Source organism: Helicoverpa zea, chromosome 31 (genome assembly GCF_022581195.2).
Source record: "Helicoverpa zea isolate HzStark_Cry1AcR chromosome 31, ilHelZeax1.1, whole genome shotgun sequence".
NCBI lineage: Eukaryota > Metazoa > Arthropoda > Insecta > Lepidoptera > Noctuidae > Helicoverpa > Helicoverpa zea.
In genome coordinates, this window is record NC_061482.1 from 14,746,907 (window position 1) to 14,768,621 (window position 21,715).

General features: G+C 38.9%; 1 protein-coding gene across 5 annotated transcripts; it reads left to right on the forward strand.

Moving 5' to 3' along the window:
• The first annotated feature begins 840 nt into the window (after nt 1-840).
• On the forward strand, nt 841-12,663 carry LOC124644809 (atypical kinase COQ8B, mitochondrial-like). Of its 5 annotated transcripts, none has more exons than XM_047184396.1 (9): nt 841-953; nt 3,107-3,745; nt 3,821-4,037; nt 4,125-4,334; nt 4,448-4,563; nt 5,129-5,291; nt 5,920-6,122; nt 11,102-11,254; nt 11,807-12,663. In XM_047184396.1, the coding sequence occupies exons 2-9, from the start codon at nt 3,110-3,112 to the stop codon at nt 12,089-12,091; spliced, it is 1,983 nt and encodes a 660-aa protein (XP_047040352.1). In that variant the 5' UTR covers nt 841-953; nt 3,107-3,109; the 3' UTR covers nt 12,092-12,663. The 5 variants fall into 5 exon arrangements, with proteins under 5 accessions (XP_047040352.1, XP_047040355.1, XP_047040353.1 ...); XM_047184399.1 differs by having other exon boundaries at nt 3,375-3,745; XM_047184397.1 differs by lacking the exon at nt 841-953 and adding an exon at nt 1,009-1,958.
• The last annotated feature ends 9,052 nt before the right edge of the window (nt 12,664-21,715 follow it).

Here is a 21,715-nt window from a genome sequence, read left to right on the forward strand (position 1 = left end):
TTCTTCAGAACTTAGTTACCGAATATTATTTCTCGAATTTTACAAATATTTTTTTCTTTGCACTAAAATTGTTTTGTACAATTGATTATTACATAATTAGCTCCATTTGCATTATTTAACTTTCTCATGAGTAGCTTGAAAACGATTGTAGGTAATTGTATTTTTTTAAAGAGAGTATCTAAGGCGTTTCTTGCGGATTCGTCTTCATAAGACCGAATTTTTGACAGTTTGACAAACTGCAACTAGTCTGACGTTTCGAAAGAACTTTCATAGGGCTATTTGAAATAAAAAATAATTACTTTGACTTTATACCCTACTGAAATGACTCCTCCCAGTTGATTTTATGTTATTTTTATCAGTGAAGTTAATGTGATAGTTAGTTCTATGACGAAAAAATTAATTATACTCGGTTATTTTTATGCACCTAGTAAGACTCGTACGTACTCCTAACTAGAATACAATATCGATACTTGTTGAATCCGGTAGCGGTACAACCCTATTGCTAGGGACTTAGGGACTCATCACCAGCCATTTTATGCGCCACTGCAGATTGTAACTGTATGCACGTTTTTTCGTAGGTATAGTTATCGGCACGGATATTGAGCCCTGACTTTCACCTGCGCAGAAGCAAGTTATTGGTTTAGTGCCTTATGTGTACAGTGCGCAAAGCGATCCCGAGCTCAATATCCGTGCCGCTAACTATATTTCCAGTCATGGAGGAAAGTAATATATCTGTTTCCAGTCCATATAGTTTATAAGTCAATGGTTCGTAGCTCGACTCAAAAATAAAACGTAGTGATTATATACTCTCTGTCAAAAAGTCAAAACTCAAATAGCTTAACCGATCCGATGATGGATGTAGTTTTATTTTATGTTTGTAGAAAATAGTGAACTTAAAATAAATCTACACGAGTATTTATTTTGTTTTGTATTTTAGAGGCAGTTCAATAACAGTAAGTACTTTCAACTGTTTTTTCGTTAGTAGTGTACGTATAGAGAGAAAAACGTGTGATTTTCAGTTATAAAAATACAATTTAGCCTTGAAGGGAAAGGGAAGAAAAATCTCCATTAGAAAGTATTTTTGAAATTATTCTCATTACGACATAATTTCCGGGATATTTATGTTATGCAATATATGGTATGTGTAACCTTGAAATACAAGTTGCTGGCTCCTACACTTTCCTGCAAAGTTAATGAATCACATTCTTATTAAAGGCAAAGGTAAATTTAACACATGTTAGCAAGTTTATTGTAATCTACTTAATATGTAACCCTATATAATTTTTAAAATCTATTTGATTATACTGCCAATGGGTTGTCTACTGTGCAAGAACTTAAACTTTTTCTTATTTTATGCTAAAAATTGTATACAGAAAGTTAATTTAGAGTTACTAACGGAAATAACGTCATTCATAAACTGCATACAGAACTGTCATGTCAGCCAAATATAACCTTAGTTCTGAAATTATTACATCTTATAGATAGATAAATAAAATAGTGTGACCACTTCCTAGACTGGAAATAATTTCTACCTAGTCTGTGCATCTGGAGTAAGCTGCTCTACCTGTAGTATGGCAATTAAAAAACTGCAAATGTCATTAACCCACCTACCTAGTGAGACAGTATTGATTTTTGAAGGTGGGTAGATCTCAGGTGCACTTTGGCTGTAGTTACATTATTTCTGTATTGAGGTGAAATGTGCCATGTGCTTTTTGTGATCTGGTTGGATTGAACTAGGATCTTTGTTCAGCTTGAAACAATTTGGCATTATTTAAAAAAATATGAAATTATGCCAAAAGTGTACAAACTTGTTGCATGTAGTATTTGAAATCCAATTTTAATGTACATCATGGCTGAAGTGAATCAACCAAATTTAGCTGAAGTTATTATATTTATCGAGTTACCTGCTGAGCGTCCTCCACATCCAGTGCTGTATATTGACTATGCTATAGAATCAGGTATTTAAATATTTTCTATTTGAAGTGAGTCAATATGAAGTAGCACATGGGTAACAAGTTGGAAGTATGTACATGAGTCATCATCTCCTGAGCCTTTTCCCAACTATGTTGGGGTAGACTTACAGTCTAACTAGATTCAGCAGAGTACCAGCGCTTTACAAGGAGCGACTGCCTATCTGACCTCCTCAACCCAGTTACCCGGGCAACTTGATACCCCTTGGTTAGACTTTGATTAGAAGTCCATGAGTGCACACAGCAAGAGAGTGAATACTCTTCATGATCCGTAAGGTCAAAACTGAGTTTATCAAGCATCAGTGTTACAATAAAAGACTGAACATTGAACCTGCTTGTTCTCACATTCATAAAATATGATGACTTGTAAGTGAAGAACTTAAACAAGTGGTTCAAACTAGTGCAAACTTTTGATAGAAAATTGTGTACATGCAATTCCATAGGGTTCTATTATGTTGTTTGATGCTGTAAAAAATTGAAAAGAAATTATTTTTTATGGCTGTTGAAACTTTTGCAAGCAGTGGGTAGAAAGATATAGTGAATATCTGAATACAATTTATCTTGTTACAAGTTTTTGACTGACTTTAACACTTTTTGTTGACCATTAGGTACATGCAAATCTATAGGGTTCTATTATAAACAACATAATTATGATGCTGTAAAACAATTATTGGAAAGAATTTAATATTAATGGCTGTGGAAACTTTTGCAAGCAGTGGGTAGAAAGATATAGTGAATATCAAGTTGTACATTTTTTAATACACTTATCTTGGTACAAGTTTTTGACTTCACATGTGACTGACTTTGACACATATTGATATCTTGAATGTATTATTTTTCTGATTACTTTTTAGGAAATGTAAACATCTCAAAAAGTGTCTGATATATAATGTAGGTTATGTCACACATTTCTGTATTGAATATATGAATTGTATAAGTAAAATGAATTACATAGATTTCCACTAACATGTTTAAAGATTTTGAGATTCTGAATAATAATTATTATAGTTTTGTACATTTATGGCTTGTTCTCTAATTCATCTTCATTATTCTAACAATTATATTATTTAACTGCAACCCTCAATGAATCTTTTAATATATTTGTATCTATGTATATAACCAAACTAATCTTTCAGGTCATGTCTCACATTAACGACTTGATAGGCGTATTGAGAGGTCTGCGGTTAGTGGTGGAAGCGGGGGTCAAGGCACAGGCTGAAGCATCTACCCTAATATGGAACACCTCTAGCTTAAAGCCATTGCTGTCCAACTGCCCCACTAACCCATTAGCCATGAACCCCAACCCACCATCCGCTAAAGAGTTAATGGAGAGGGCGTTTGTAGTCGCACATGGCTTTAGACAGTTTGCGGCTATGCATGTTCCAAATGTGAATGCCTCTACAGCAAGCCCTGAGATGGATCAACAGACGAAAGACGAAATTGACGAGCTGAACAGGGAGTTCAACAGGACATTTGATACTTTGAAAAAAGTTCAGACAATGGAAAACTCAGCTGCGGTTTCTGCCAAAACCAATGAATTCCGGCAGGATAAAGTACAGATAATGGCACCTATTGATGATTTACAAAAGCAATTGAAAGAAGACAAAGAAAAGAGGGCTGATGATATTCTTCTGGCTGTTACGTCCGCTGAATCGGCGGCAGATGTGCCTAGTCCCAGGCCAAAGAGTCAAGCTGGCCTTGCATCGCCGACGCCTGTGTCCCAATCTGTGTCTGCATCGCCGAAGCCTGTGGCTAAGAAAAAGATTAGAGTTGCTGTAAGTACTTTTACTAAGCATCTGCTGTGCATACATGACTTCGTTTCCTAATTTTTCATTTACTTATGTTCTCAGCTAAGCGAGAATTCGAAAGCCCGCGTTGTGCCTTCTTCCCGCCTCGGCCGTATGTTTTCATTTGGATCGCTGGCAGCGGGACTTGGGGTAGGGACAGTTGCTCAATACGCTCGGAACACGTTCCAGCAGGTGACTGGTAACGTTGACGAGTCCGCCAACTCGTTCCTGTCTCCGGCAAACGCGGAGAGGATCGTCGATACGCTTTGTAAAGTCAGAGGTAAGTAAGAACGGAGAGAAAGTAGATCCAGCTGTGTATACATGGAGAAGCAGAATGAGGATGCTGATTTGCTGTTTTTATAAACAGGTGCTGCTCTAAAGCTTGGCCAACTGCTAAGCATTCAAGATGACTCGATGATATCTCCAGAGCTGCAGCGTATTTTCCAACGCGTGCGCCAGTCTGCCGACTTCATGCCGTCGTGGCAGGTGGAAAAGGTCATGAGTTCACAACTTGGGCCCGAGTGGAGGTACAGGGTCGCGAGCTTCGAGGACAAGCCATTTGCTGCTGCCTCTATTGGTAAGTGCTATTTGACATTTAAACAGGAGATAGTTAAAAATTGGGCATGGAGTAGCCACTTTTGGGGATAATGCTTTTACCACAGGTTAATGTATCATCAATTTACTGTGTAGGGCAAGTCCACCTGGCGGTGCTACACGACGGCAAGGAGGTAGCAGTCAAGGTCCAGTACCCAGGCGTCGCTAAAGGCATCAACAGCGATATCGACAACCTCGTGGGAGTTATGAAGGTAACATCACTTATTTACAAAACATATGAACATAATTATAATGCGAAATATTTATTTAACTTCCTTTGATTTTGAAATGAAAGTAACTTTCTACTAGGTTAGGAATAATATTTTTCCATCATCTTCCTAGCCTGCGACTCCTTGTCTGATGCCTTCAACCCAGTTACCCAGGCAACCCAGTGCCCATTAGTACTACTGGTGTCAGACTTACTGGCTTCTGATTACCAGTAACGTCTGCCAATGCCAAGGATGTTCAATGATAGCCGAGACCTACAGCTTAACGTGCTATCTGAAACACAGTCATTGGTGTCTTAGATATACTAAAAAAACTACATAAAAACTTAGAAAAGTTGCATTGGTATTTTCCTGACCTGGAATCGAACCCACGCACTTACATATACTTGAGAGGTTGGTCCTTTATCCACTAAGCCACCACGACTTCTTTCGTTAGGAATATTTTTTTTAAGTTATGATTTAATGCAAAAGTGAAAATTAACAATTTCTAGGTACATATTTTTTCAACCCATTCGCTACATTGTTTATTTATCAACTGTAATATTCCCAGGTATGGAACATGTTTCCCAAAGGGATGTTCATAGACAACATAGTGGAGGTTGCTAAGAAAGAGCTGTCATGGGAAGTGGACTACATACGCGAAGCCGAATGCACCAAGAAGTTCAAGAAACTGCTCGCTCCCTACCCGGAGTACTTCGTGCCTGATGTTATTGGTAAGGAATATTAATGTGATGTCCTCCTAGACGATTATCGGCTATGGCGGCTGTTTTCATGTAAGAAGATTAGCCAACTGCGCAGAACATATTATAGTGCACAAGCATATGCGCAAACACAGGTGCACTTTCTATTCCGTCACTGTCATGGCCCCATGGGATGGCATTCTGACACTACCGGAGAGAGATCAGGTGCAGGACCGACGTTAATGTGCTGTCCGATGTGGTGTAGGAATCACCAACTTTTAGGCTTCGGGTTGCTTTGTTGAAGTTTCTGAAACCCAGAAAGCGATTTCGGCCCAACCCAGGAATCGAACCAGAGACCTCGTGTTTTATAATAATTATGTTTAGTACATTCATGTTATATGAAGAGAGAAGATAAAGTTCTTGGTGGTTTATAAGATTGGTCTTGACTGATTGATGACTTTGTTTAGAAATAATTTGCGGTTTCTATGGTAGGCGTGTAAGGGCAGTTAGTAACGTCCCTCTTCCCCCGAACACCCGCATTTGGGGGCGCCACTTTCTTAGGAGATTTTGCGTTATGACATCTCCATCCTCATCATTATTTAAACATGCAATCAACCGGGTGTTACAAAAGAGTATCTATCTCTATCTATCCTTCTTTCAGACGAGTTATGTGCCCCAGAGGTAATAACAACTGAACTGATTGACGGAGTGCCGCTAGACAAACTGTTTGACGCAGCGTACGAAGTTCGCGTTGATATAGCCTACAAGATCATGCAGTTGTGTCTCCGAGAAATGTTTGTACTGCGGTGCATGCAAACTGACCCCAACTGGGCCAATTTCTTCTACAACCCGACTACTAAACAGGTGCCTTGTTATTTTATACAATAATATCTGCCTAACCTTCTCCCATTTATGTTGGCGTCAGCTACCAGTCAAAACGGATGCAACTGAATACCGGTGTTTTACGCTTGAGGAGCGTTTGCCTATCAGACCTCCAGAAATGACATCCGGGAACCACCAGTTCAATAACCACGATCGATCGATCCGCCATCTTCAATGAGGGGTCAAGGCGTCTTCCGAAATTTCAAATTGTTGACTGTAAAAGCGATGGTCCAAAAAAAACCCAGAGTCGATTCAGACAAATTAGGTATCAATAGCTTTATTAAAATGCACAATTTACCCCACCGAAAAAAAATTGCCCATATCCATGGGATATATGAGTTATAGACGAACAAAGTATATATGGAATAATCGTGAATAACTTGTTATTTTTACCAGTTTTTTCAACAGCATTATATTAATAACTAGCTTTCGCCCGCGGTTTAACCCCCGTCCTGTAGCCGGATAGTGACAAAAACCTTCTCCAGGGTCTAAGTTACCTCCCCTCTAATTTTCAGCCAAATCGGTCAAGCCGTTTTCATGTTATGTCGTGACAACGGAAAGTGGGTTTCATTTTTATATAATATATAGATAATAATCACATCATCAGGTATCTGTGGAGATCTAAGGGGGAGGCCTATGTTCAGCAGTGGACGTCCTATGGCTGAGAAGATGATGATGATGAATCACATCATCCACACTATCTACTATATACCTTATACTATATACTATCTACCTTTTCGATATAATCATCCCCTTACATGCTTGGCTTCGGCCCGCATGTAAGGTTTTATACTCTTTTCATAGAGAAGAAAACCAAATAACATAAAAAAAAATAAAAAAAAAATCATAGGACAATAATAAATATAACTAGCGATCATTATGCAACTATCAAGTTCAAAATCCTTTATTAATGAGATAACGTCTATTTTTTTAAGTTCTCTAGCATAATTAACTATCTTTGTTATTCATTATATATCTTGAACCTTCGTTTGCTTTGCTACCGTTGTGATCTGTGCGTTTCATTATTGGATTTTTAAGGCCTGTTTTTTCTACACCGGACACCGATTTACTCTTTTGTTTTGGACATTGCTAATATGGAGGTGAACAATCGTTGTGTGAACTGTAGTCGCTCAGTGTTACGGAGACAACGTCATGTTTTGTCGCTTCAGTTTTTGGAGTCACATCGAATCGTCGTGGAGCACCTACTGAATCATGGACAACCACAAGAAGTAAGTCTTAAGTCAAGTCCAGTTAGCCGTTCGTGGCAGTAAAAACTTAACACATAGTGTCTGACATTACGTACTTACAAAACTAACTAAAACATTAACTTACATTAATTAACTTACAAAAATTAAAATTATGTACTTACAAAAATGGTCATATTAGGTTGATAATAAAATATTAATTATGTAATATTATGTCTCGTTGATTTCAGATCGTCTTTGATGGGTCAAGATCTATTTGTCATCCTTGCTGGCAACGCATTGAATATGCATTGAGGCAACCATCAACACCTGAAGCACCACCGCAATCGTTTTCTTTAACTGGATTTACACGTGCCGCGAATACTTCAAGAAGATGTCTCTTCGACAATTGTACTTCAACACAACTTCGACAAGTGCCCGACAGTATAAAAGCGCACTTATTAAGCTATTATTCTTTTTACATACCAGAATTAGCACGAGTCTGTCGATTTCATTTAATGAATTCATCATTTGAGGATTTCTCTGTAAATGTGAGTAATCGCCAAGATAATTTCAAAAACGAGAACTTACGCGAGATAGTTATGTTGTATACACGAGTGCTTGAAAGAAAAGGTAATGTTGACTTTGAAAGGCTTCATGAAATAAGTGAAGAAGATCTCCATTTTTGGACTGGAATGAACCATAACCAGTTTGAGAGTATCTTACAAGAAACACCGTCTTTACGACAAACTAATAAGTGCAATACTGTATTGGGCGTATACCTATGTAAACTTAGATCAGGTGAACCTCACGTAAGACTGGCATCTTTGATAAACACATCGAAAACGTCTTTACAACGCATGTTAAAGCAGGCTAGACGATGTCTCAAAAATGAATACCTTCCTCGGCATCTGGGGTTTGACCACATCAGCCGACATGAAGTGATCGAAAGGAATAGGACACTTCCGAATTATATTTTTGGTAATGAAGAGCGAACAAAGGCCATTTTAATTATCGACGGCACTTATTTATTTATTCAAAAATCTTCCAACTTTCTATTTCAAAGATTAAGCTATAGCTTACACAAGTATAGCAACTTGATTAAGCCCTTCATGATTGTGTGTGCTGATGGCTATATCATAGAAGTGACTGGACCCTACGGCGCCAGAACTTCAGACTCCGACATAGTAAAACTAATATTAGATAACCATGATGGTCCCATGGAAGAAGCTCCAATGCGATGGTTTTTACACCCAAATGATGTATTTGTTTTGGATCGGGGTTTCCGAGACTGTTTGCCGGATCCAGAGGGATGTGGTTGTAACGCTTACATGCCACCGTCTGTAGGACGTAATGAAAGACAATTAAGTACAATAGCGGCAAATAAATCCAGATTGATAACCATGGTTAGATGGGTCGTAGAAACCATTAATGGCACGATAAAAAGAGATTTTAAAATATTTAGACACAAATATTTTAATATAGCGCTAGGCAACGCAATGACAGATTATAGAATAGCTGCAGCGCTTACCAATGCAACTCATCTAACATATGAAGACAGCAGATTTACTGAAGAGTTTATAGAGATGATTGAAAGAAATAGGGACAGGCCGAACCTATTAGCCGATTACGTCGATGAACATCATTGGGATCGACAAAGAATTGCGTTTGCCCTAATGGCTGCAACAAACCCCAATCTATCGGATTTTCCAAGAATGGATTATGACCAATTAATTGTGTTCGCAATAGGCACATACCACGTAAAACTTGCAAGGTCTTACTGTTGCGAACATATTAGAGGAACTGGGGTTTTTTCAATTGAAGTTTTTAGACACCCCGAAAGGATAAATATTAATAACGAAGAAAGTACGTTAATTAGGTGTCGAATCCATTCCAGGCACGTCGGGACAAGAACATATTACTGTTATGTTTTATATAACACTAATAGGATTTCGGAATACTGTTGCAGCTGTATTCATGGTCGCCGCACATTGGGCAGTTGTGCCCACATAATAAGCATTATATATTATCTGGCCTGGGCCAGGTACCAAGACGACCTTATGCAACCTGCTGTGTTCTTAGATCATATATTAATAGACATTGAAAATAATTGAAATAAATATTTTTCCCACAGTATTTGTTTTTTTTTTTTAATAAGCGACTGAAAAAATAAATAATCTGAGACAAAATAGGCACATTCAATTGTAAAAAGATTTCACGACAAAAGTATCTTGACATATGATTTACAAGCTGTAAAATATAAGATTTCAACTTGATAGGTTCATATAATCGCTACTTATATTTATTATTGTCCTATGATTATTATTTGTATGTCTCTTTCTGACCTCGGGACTACAGAGTCCCGGATTTTTGGAAAGCGAACGTGGGGCCGAAGCCAACACGCTGAAGCCCTTTTGAGACAACTTTAATGAAATGGTAACACAAAACCGACGATTATCCCTGTATACACTATATTAATTATTATGATTATTATTTTGTACGTCTCTACCAGACCTCGGGACTATAGAGTCCCGGATTTTTGGGAGGCGAACGTGGGGCCGAAGCCAACACGCTGAAGCCCTTTTGAGACAACTTTAATGAAATGGTGACACAAAACCGACGATTATCCCTGTATACACTATAGAAATGTACCCAAGGACAATCCCCGGTTCTGTGCTAAACTATTGCTAACTATGGATGAAAACTACTTGGGCTATTGTGATGGGATGCTAGTGGACTAGGAATGGGGAAACTACGGGAACTATGGCACCTGCCGATAACAATGTAATAAATACACGTAAAAATGGCAGGTGGAGACTCGCCAACTCACTTACTGGGCCCCCGGGAATCAGTCGCTAAATCGCAACAAGAGGGCAACAGGTACATGAGCGGCTGAAGGGTGAGGATACCTCGGCGGACTTTAAACGCAGATCACGCGCTCCCTGTGGGTCCAGCATCACCGGCCCACTCGCCACTTACCACGAGGCACCTACCCTCCGAGTGGGCTGTTAACCCTGCTCTAGCGACTCCACTCTGACCGGCCGATGAAGGCAAGTCAAGAGGCGGGAGACCTATCCCCCGTCATGCTTCACTCCGGCAGGCCGGAGATGGGGGACAGTATACTCTCCCTGGAGCACTCGGATATATAGCCCCGCGGGGTCGCTACTCCCCGTCATCCGCCTCAGATGCCCTGCGGGGCTGATTATTATTATTAATATATTGCTTATTGCTGTTGAAAAAACTGATAAAAATAACAAGTTATTCATTATTAATATATTGCTGTTACAAACACTGGTAAAAATAACCAGTTATTCATGATTTTTCCAATATACTTTGTTAGCCTATAACTTTTATATCCCATGGACATGGGCATAATTTTTTCGGTGGGGTAAATTGTGCATTTTAATAAAGCTATTGATACCTGATTTGTCTAAATCGACTCTGGGTTTTTGGTCCATACATTTTTGGACCATCACCATTGATAAATGAAATCTATATATATAAAAGAAATGTTACACGTGTTAGTTATTTTATAACTGAACTGAATGGCTGAGTTGTTCAAGCTGAAAATTTGAGGGAAGGTAAGGTTAGACCCGGGAGAAGGACTTAGGATAGTTTTTGTCACTATCCGGGACGCGGGTGAAACCGCGGGCATAATCTAGTCTCTTACTAAATCTCAAATTTATATAATAGTTTTTACAACAATTTCATCAGTTGTTAACAAATGTTACAACTACACTAAATAAAGCTTATAGTTTAATACAATATTTTGCGCAGGTGATTCTACTGGACTTCGGAGCCACCCGGGAGTACTCGAAAGAGTTTATGGACCAGTACATTGAGATCATTCACGCGGCGTCTCTGGGTGACAGGGATGCTATACTGCGCATGTCAAAGGAGATGAAGTTCCTGACTGGTTATGAATCTAAGGTTTGTATACTTACGGTGCGTTGCACCATTTCACTATAACGGTAACCGAACCATTTTCAGTTGTCAAATCAGCGTTATGAACAATGGACGGCAAGTATACGGCTGGTTACGGATAGGTTATCGTTATAGTAAAATGGTGCAACTCTCCCTTAGTATTTATTATGTTGGCTGACTAACAAGGCATTTGTAAACATTTGAGAGTAAATATTATATAATATAGTTATATGGTATATTGTACATCTCTCTTTGTCCTGATGGTGGACTGGTGGTGTCCGCTAATGAACCATTTTTTGTGCATGAAGTATAAATAAATGAATACGAAATTGATTCGAATGAATGAATTGACGTCGATTTGATAGGCTCCTACTTTTTGACAATTTGGTCATAAAAAATCTAGATAATAATCTGGTTTCTATTTGTAGTTGACTATCATTGAAACTTTTCTTAACTAACAAAAATTTTACGAAATAAATAAACTGGCCCTAATTATTTATAACACAAGCTCACTATAAAAGCAAGAAGACTCGCACATAACGCAATGTTCGGTCACAGATAATGGAGGAGACGCACGTGGACACGGTGATGATCATGGGCGAGGTGTTCACCGGCGGCGGCGGCGCGTTCGACTTCGGCACGCAGCAGACCACGCGCCGCCTCCACGCGCTCGTGCCCACCATCCTCGCGCAGCGCCTGTGTCCGCCGCCCGAGGAGATCTACTCGCTGCACCGCAAGCTGTCCGGCGTCTTCCTGCTCTGCGCCAAGCTCAGGGTCAGGATGGACTGCACCGCCATGTTCCAGGAGATCTACCAGCAGTACAAAACCGACAGCTTCAGATAGACCTTAGCGTCCGTGGCTCAGGCGTGGTCCCACTTCACCTACACGATCTTCAACGGCGACTTCATCACTAACTTCAAGTAATTCATTGTACATGTTTTCTATAAGTGTGTGCTAACCTCAAAGTGCCTCTGCGAAGCTCAAATACATTTTGTGAGTGTCTGCGTTCAGTTGAGTTTATGAGCCCTTAAACTTTTGAAAGGGACACCCGCATAATGTGACAGTCCAGGTTAAGAAATATTGGATAAGTGATGTGTAGGAACATTGAAGCTACAATGTAAATGCATTTTATAAAATGGAGGAACCCAAAGGCCCAAGGCCGCGTTACAAGGCTAATTTGGTCGTAAGTTAGAGTACCTGGGTGGGTTTTAGGCTACGTTCAGATGAGAAGCGCACAACACGCGTTTACAACTACATACATTTTATTAAGGCTGTACACATTTTGTACTATACTGTACACACTGTACGCCTGTGCCCAGCAATGGGACGATAAAAAGGCTGTAACAGTATTATATTAATAGTCTATTTCATAGCCATATTTTTTACATAAAGAATTTCGAATATCGATATTGAAACACACGATGCAAAGCTTCGCGCATCACAGGACATCACTACTAGCTTCAATTATTTTCATTATGGTATTTGTGATAAAACTTGAATACAATGTCTTCATCAGACTCGGATGATGATTGTTACGGAAATATAGCACAAAAACTACAGTCAATAAAAAACAGCTTTATAAAAGAGAGAGATGAAACTGATGTCACGAGCAACAGAACTGACATCGGTCCAAGTAGCTCAACATTACCGACCGTACGTGTTGATGAAGAATTAAACAGCACTGTGAACAGTACGGATAACAATACGAAGGCAAAACCGAGGCGAGGCCGTGGAGGTAGGCGCAAAGCTTCTAGTAATAGCTGTGGCTCCAGTAACGGAACTGACGTCGGTCCAAGTAGCTCAATATTACCGACCGTAACTGTTGATGAAGAGTTAAACAGCACTGTGAACAGTACGGATAGTGATGAATACACGTTAGACGCGATTATAGCTAACAATACGAAGGCAAAACCGAGGCGAGGCCGTGGAGGTAGGCGCAGAGCTTCTAGTAATAGCTGTGGCTCCAGTAACAGAACGACCAGGACTGTGCGAGCTAGATGGTCTGCCAGCCAGAGTACTAGCAATTCTAATGAAGATGACACTTTTGATGAAGAAGATGCTCCTACAACCTCAAGAAGGGGCCGACGTGCTGCCAGAGGGCGGTCTACTAGTGCTGGCAGAGGGCGGTCTACCCGTGCTGGCAGAGAGCGGTCTACCCGTGCTGCCAGAGGGCGGTCTGCCCGTGCTGGCAGAGGACGGTCTACCCATGCTGGCAGAGAGCGGTCTATCGGTGCTGCCAGAGGGCGGTCTGCCCGTGCTGGCAGAGGGCGGTCTACCCGTGCTGGCAGAGAGCGGTCTACCGGTGCTGCCAGAGGGCGGTCTGCCCGTGCTGGCAGAGGACGGTCTACCCATGCTGGCAGAGAGCGGTCTACCGGTGCTGCCAGAGGGCGGTCTGCCCGTGCTGGCAGAGGACGGTCTACCCATGCTGGCAGAGAGCGGTCTACCGGTGCTGCCAGAGGGCGGTCTGCCCGTGCTGGCAGAGGACGGTCTACCCATGCTGGCAGAGAGCGGTCTACCGGTGCTGTAAGAGGGCGGTCTGCCCGTGCTGCCAGGGTGCGGTCTACCCGTGCTGCCAGAGGGTGGTTTACCCGTGCTAGAATCAGGGGAGAGTCCTCCAGAGAATGGGGACGCACGGCAAGAAATGAGTTAATCGAAATATTCGACGATTTTTCTTCCCCAGACAGACGTTCTCCAGTCACTTCCAATAATTGTCCTATAATTAGCATTGGTAATACGGATGAGTATCCAGGCCAATGTGAAAATCAGCAGCTGTTCTCGTCAAATGTGAGACGTCCTAGCGATGATGTTGAAATTGTAGACATGGACTCTCTAGAAGATGATAATGAAGAAATGTCCGTCAAAGTCTACTGGCGGAGTTTACAAATATTCAAATTCAATATAAGAAAGTACCAGAAAATAACTCAATTATTTAATTATTTTAGTGAAAAAGAAGGTGTTATAGTTCGGCCATTCAGAGAATGCGTTCCTGACACGTCGCGATTGAACTGACGACGTAACTTTGCAATGGCGTTGCAGTTACGATAAAAATATTTTTGCTGGTTGTTTACCGTTTTAACAATTGAGGAGCATTAAAACAACATTATTATATCAATAATCAATGAATGTAGTTACGTCGTCAGTTCAATCGCGACGTGTCAGGAACGCATTCTCTGAATGGCCGAACTATAGTAGTAACCAATTGCTTTTTACTTATAATGATAAGATATTAAAAATGAACGATACACCGGATTCTATAAACTATAATATTGCTAAGTTTATTGATGGAGGTATTGTTAATCAGGATGTGCGAAAGTTAATTGCGGGGGATAATGAAAATAATGAATCCAGTGGCTTTAAATTAAAATTCCAATGTCAAAATAAGAAGAAACCATTTGAAACATTTATGAATCCTCATGAGAAATTAATGTTGGCTATGATAAAATGTGCAGAGCATTTAGAAACACCTTTAGAGAGACTTAAGTTTTATTTCGATGGAGATTTAATATCAAGTAACAACATAAACATGATTTGATAATGCATAATTAACACAAAATACGCAGTCGTAGATAGCCTACAAAGCCGTCAGCACAGCTGCGACAGCAATGCCGGTTCCGGGACGCTCGCGCAGGCCTAGGAAACCTATCTGTTATAAGGAGAAGCCACTGAACATTGTACTATGGAATCTCGAGATTCAAAATGCCGATCTATTGTATCCATAAAGCATACAAGTTCGATATACGTGATATAGAATGCTTGCCAAGACGAAGTATTGTATTGAAATGAAGTGAAACTATTTAAATGAAAATATTGGGAATTTTCATGATCCTGATGTACGGAATATCGAAAATTTGGGAATCATAGCATACGTTCTAAGTCACGTATAACGAACTTGTGTAGTTTATGGATCCAGTACATCAGCATTTTGAACTTGGAGATTCCGTAGTACAGTCGCCACTGAACACTAAACTAAGAAGTGATTAATGCTGTTATTCAAGCAATTTATATCTTTAATATTATAATTTATAATCTGTAGACAGGAGCTCTAACATTGTGAATTTCCTAAACTTGGCCTTGGGCTCGATGGGTTTCTCCTTTACGTTCTGAATGTTGGCAACTGTAGTACTTATAGTGGAGCTAAATAAACATGCATTTTGTTGCGATTTACAACGAAACGGGTGATATTTATTAGAAGAAAGTTATGTTATCTTTAAATTGATTTAGTCTGTAAAGCATTTTGTTTTTGTTACCATTTTTTGTATCTTTATACCAATAGGTATATTTTATATCAATGTTACACTAATAATTTAAATAAACTAAATAAATAAACTGCGTACATTAGACAACAATATTTTCAAGTACCTAAACTTAGTACAGCATAGATTTTATACAAAGTACATCTGACCAAACGCGTTTAGACAGACTTGAAGGTTGTGATACGCAGATTGTACTAAAAAATATCGTAAACATAATAACGTGAAACGTCAGCTAATATATTAAAATACACTCTTTTGAAAAAAAAAGCGGGCACCTATGCGGAATCTTGGTTTTAATTATCAAAACTGCATTATCAGTTTTCTGAAAATTACATCAAAAACTTTTCAAAACGTCCACGAACTTCCTACCAGGAATTGGTCCAGAACAAGGTTTATCGCTTTTCTTAGCAATTCTTCAAAATTCAAATTTAGAATACACTCTCACGCATACTTGACTAACCCTTTAGGTACTAGTAACATGCTACAGTCATTAAAACCCTTTGAAATACACGTAAGGCCTTTAAAACCAAGATTTCGCACAGGTGCCCCCTTCTTTTGCAAAAGAGTTTATATTCTATTGATTCTACCGATAGTTTCAAAAATTTTCTGGCCTAAGTGGAAAACCAATTTAAATAACATCGTCCATTTTTGTGTCACATGTTGACAGTAGACTAAATAAAAACTTCCCTTACAATTCGGGATGCGTCAAAACTAAAAAATGCTCATGCATCTTTTGCATTTTTTCAGTACTAGTTATTTTTTCAATTTCAGTAACGTAATTGCATGATAGCCGATGTAAGCATTAGTTTTCATGTGAAATTGGCAGACCACTGAGAAATATTACAATATATCTATTTATTTGAATGTTTACTTCGAAGGTGCTAATCGTAAACTCTGAAGAGTTGCACAAATGATTTGTTGCTCCGTATTCATGAATTTGTAAAACTTCGTACAGATTAGTGGTTTGTAACACATTACCAAAGAGGGTTCCGACTATTATAACAGTCTATGTTAAAGAGAAGCAGTGTACATTAAAACCTATAACAGTTTTTATTAGGGTCAATTTATACTAGCGCATAATCGAAGCGCATCGAAGCGTCAAATTCTTTTCAACTAAAGCGAAACTGCACGATTGCGCGCGTATTCGCTAGAATACGCGTGACTCCATCGTTATCAACACCGACGCAGGCCAATTTCCGATTGATGTCGCGCAGGCTCGCTAGTGTGCGCATGGATGCGCGAGAATGCACGCGCGGCAGTCAGCGTTGTTGACGCGCAGACTCACGAATTCTGAAAAATGCGCGGGACTTTTTAAAATCTCAGAGGTAATGTGTGCGTTACGCTGTGGTGTTAAGGTTGAATTTGTTATGTCCAGTTTTGAAAAGTCGCTTCGATGCGCTTCGACTCTGCGCTAGTATGAATTGACCCTTATTTTTTTGGCGTTTTCGAAATATAAAGTAATTTTGAGATTAAGCAGTAGTGGTACTTCTCGATTTAAATATATGTGTCGTATAATAAATAACATTTAAACGTATGGATATTGATGTCGAAGTAATTACATGTTCTTTAAAAACCTGAGCCACGAATGTTTCCAGTTGAACTACCTCTTCTAAATCTATCTTATAAGGCTAAATTGTGATCGTATTTGAAATTTAGTATTAGCTATTACACGTTGTGTAGAAACACTGTTTGTAAAATAAAGTTAATTCTATAACTAAATAAACTCGTTGTGGAATGTTGGATTGTTTCTGTTTAATGCCTTTTTATAGTAAAAAAACCTGAATAGTCGTGTACACATTAAAGTTCGAATGACTTGACAACACATTTTTTCTGTCGATGGATTTTTGTGTCCTACTACCGTAGTCATTTCTAATATTTTTAGGCATTAAGGATGGAGGAATTGGTGACGTTATTACTATTTCAGAAGATTTTACTTGAAACAACAAAATTAGGCGTCATAGTAGTAGCCCCCCCGCCAGTCCTGTCGGCTGTCACCATCACGCGGCCTCCTGTCATCGACCCCGCTGCGAATGGGAGTGTCTTTAACGACCATGCCAGGCTTTTTTTTAACGACTTCAGGAATCATCAAATGACCCCTCCCGCTGTGGGTTAGCAGCGGCGAGGGAGTGTCAGACTCTTACTGACTAAAAATCGTCGTGTTCCGTCGTAGGCCTTTTATGTACCAGGGCCGCGGTAACTCTTTCGAACAATCCCGCAGCCCCGGTAGACCTTATCCCTGTTGGGCCTCGTTGGGGAGATGACCTTGCCAGGCTGGAGTAAGAACTAGTTCCAATATAAAATATTTCCAATTTAGGTACTGTTTATATGTATAAGAAAGTTTGGTTAATGTCGTTGCTCGTCAGACATTTTCCTTCAAGAAATATCTTTCATCTCATCTATCAAAATAATTTATAGATTAGGTACATAGAACTCGGCTCAAATAAACCTAACATTAATCTTTATTTGATATGGCATTGCTGGCTGATAAATCTAATATTAGCACTCAAAAACTCTACTTTGGTCGCTTAAACTTATTTGAGATCAATGAACTGGACTAAAAAGTTGTGTAGAAACTATTGCAAAACTAGTCTTTGACGAGTTTATAGCGGTTTCACACTAGCTAATTTAGTCGCTCGTTTTGGCTTACATAGATAGACCCACGGAAAATTATATTCATATCAGCGTTGCTAGCTTTGGTTTGATGTTGTTAAGATGTTTATTTTTTACACGCTTAAATTAGCTTCACTCGTAACTATGTAGGTATGTAAGAAAATCTTGGAATCTTAATTTGACCCACTTCCCGGTCTCCGGTTAGTAAAAACACGCTTTAAAAAAAAACAGTTTGATGAATGAAAGCGTGGAGCGTCTTGTCCAAAAGGAGTAAAGATTAGATACCTAGGTACATAAACGGTCCACGCATTCTTTCATCAAACGTCACAAAACGTCGCGAGTAACCGCGCGTGTAATCAGGGGCCCGATTCTCCTAAGTTAATAATGTCAAAATCGAATAGAAATCTAATCGCAATAGCAGTTTTAACCATATCGGGCATTCTGCTACTAATAAAAGACCAATCGTATTCGATTGACATTTGATTGGCGTACGATTGGTCTGCTATTTTGGAAATTTTGGTCTATACGGTAGTTTGCTGTACAATCATTTTGCAATCGTAAATCATTTGCAGACAAAATGATTCATTATTGAATGACAGAAAAGGATAAAAATGTTTATTTCAAAGAAAAAATAGCGGAATGCCACATACGCTTCAATCGTAATCGAGTCGGGATCGGATCTCAGTCGAATCGAGTCGAACGTCAATCGAATGTTGCTTAAGTAAAATTAGGAGAATCGGGGCCCTGCTAGTATGAAACCGTTCTTATGGATATCCATCTTTATTTAAGTTGTAGCAAAGCTAATTATAACTTGAGATATCAGTAGTTGGTTTTAGTGTTTGACTTTGAGAGTTGATTTAAAACTAGAAAGGCTGAATGTACTATCTACTTACCAAGATATAAATTACTTACAAACTTGTATTCCGTAGGTAGTCGACAATATTTGGACCAGCGAATGCTACCCTCGACATTACGTTAAATATTAAAACTGGCTATATTAAAGGACAAGGGCAAGTTGCATGGGATTTGGTACCTGGTCCAACAGTAACGTATGATATATCATTAGAAAGGTATTTACGTGAAGAATAATAAAAACGATGAGGCTTGCCTCAATTAGCTGCCCGGTCCGAGTAAAGAAAGAAATTGAATCGACATAGAAATAAGTATGTTATCCATATCATTATGCAAATTCATTAAGAGGCGTATGCTGGCGGTGTAATCATTATAAACTCAGTTAATTGACATCTTAATTGTTTGTATTTGTACATGATACATTCTATTATAGATAACTAGCGTCCCGCCCCGGCTTCGCACGGGTTAACAGTATTTCCCCACTACTTAATGGAGGTAATTATACATTAATGGAGGTTACCTTACTCTTCAATCACTCTATCTATTTAAAAAAAACCGCATGAAAATCGGTTGCGTAGTTTTGAAAATTTAAGCGAACAAAGGGATACATTGACAAAAAAGCGACTTTATTTTATACTATGTAGTGATCTAAAGGTTGTAATAGTCTGTGGAGTCATACCAAGGAAACACAATCGTCATCTGATTTGACAAAAGTTCAAAACATTTTTATTCGTCTTTTTCAGAAGAAATTCATCAATAAGACAGCTCCTCTTGAGGAGCAATATTGAATCGTAATATGTACTATGTTAACATCAACTGCGAATTCTCGTTGTGTTCCTAGGTCGTTACCAGTTTTATAATTATATTTACATTTACATATTTACAAAAATAAAAAAAGGGGAAAAATTCAAACTAGGTATGTCAAAATATTCACCAGTTTTATTGGTTACAGTTGGATTTAAGAATTACAGCTATGATAATGATTTATGAGCATTCTACATTATATTCTTCGTTGTCACACGAAATGGACAAGGATTTGGGACTAGTCGTCATAGTAAACATTTTTTGCCTTGCCAAGACCTACGCAATGGTACTATAATTAACACTGTTGGACAGGGTACCAAAACGCCCATCGTCGTAGTTAGCAATAGGAGGATATACATAGGATTGTTACTGAAAATGTACGTAAATAATACATGCTTTAATAAATGTAATGATAATACATAACTAAAGGTGAACAATCTTGATTAGACTTTTTGAAAGTCTGTTTAAAAATAAAATATGACTGAACATCAATCTTTAAAACTATGATAAGATAAAGATAAAAGATAAACAATTAGTTCAAGTAGCATCAAGATTGTTTACATTTAATTAAGTGCTGTCTAACTGCGGATTTGTATAACCTATGTAGGTATCCATTGTTGAGCGTTTATAGAGTATTTTTGCCATTAATAAATAGTTATACAAAAAAGGATTTTTTGTTGTCGTTTTGTACGTACCTAAAGGCTCCGAAACTACTGAACCGAAAAAAAAAAACAAAAATTCCTTCAGTGTTAGATATGTATCATAGACTAGGTACTCATTAACTTCAGCAGTTCTTCCACCTACCATCTCAATAAAGTTTCTCGACGGCTCTTCTCCCTGAGACCATTTTTTTGTATCCTTGTGCATATTCAGTGTGACGTTTCTTAGCTGCTTGCTCCTCTTTGAAATAAAAACATTACACTTTGACGTTGTAGGTAAAGAACCAACCTCTCAAGTATGAGTGCGTGGGTTCGATTCCAGGTCAGGCAAGTACCAATGCAACATTTCTAAGTCTGTATGTACTTTCTAAGTATATCTTGGACACCAATGGCTGATAAAAAGGTGAAGGAGAACATCTTGAGGAAACCTGGACTATTAAGTCTGAAATCACCAACCCGCATTGAGCAAGCTTGGTGTTTGACGCTCAATCCTTCTCCGTGTGAAAGAAGCCTGTGCCCAGCAGTGGGCGATAAAAAGGCTGTTGACTACCGTTTTTGCATGGTATAATGAGAGGGTTACGTAAGTATACGTTCGGAATGTACTAGCTGGCTGCAGCTCAATGTTCAACGACAAAATCGATGAGCAGCAGATGTGACTGAGTGCCAACACTCTGCTGTAACTGACGCAGTTACTCCACTCACAGCTCGTTCGTGACTAGACCAGTATTTTTCATATTTAATACAGGAATAATCTATACAGGAATACTTTTTAACCAGTGAGCTTTCACAACTATAGTGAAACAAGTTTCCTAGATAGTATTAGTAGTAGTATTTTCATGGTCACGATGAAGCGACCGGTCACCACGATTATGTTGTACTACGGTTGTATTCTGTATATCAGGTGTATCTTACCTAATCACATTGAATCCTATATATATATACTTTATGATATTCCATGGAGAATTGTAAAAAAAAATTACCGTATCCATTGATTCTTTGTAAAAAGTTTTTTAAACTAATTATGCAGATCTATATCCTTCTCCCGTGTCTAAGCGACCTCCCCTCTAATTTGCAGCTCAAACGGTTCTGCTATTCTTGAGTTGAAATGTGTAACTAATATGACTTTCTTCTATATCTATACATACCTACATAAAGAGGCATATCATTTCTAAAAACCAGTAGGATTTCTCGTTATAGTAACTTCATTAAGGGATTGTTCACACCAAACGTATTGTCCGCCGCTGACTGTGAGTATACTCACAGTCGGCCTCAGTGTGAACGTCGACTCA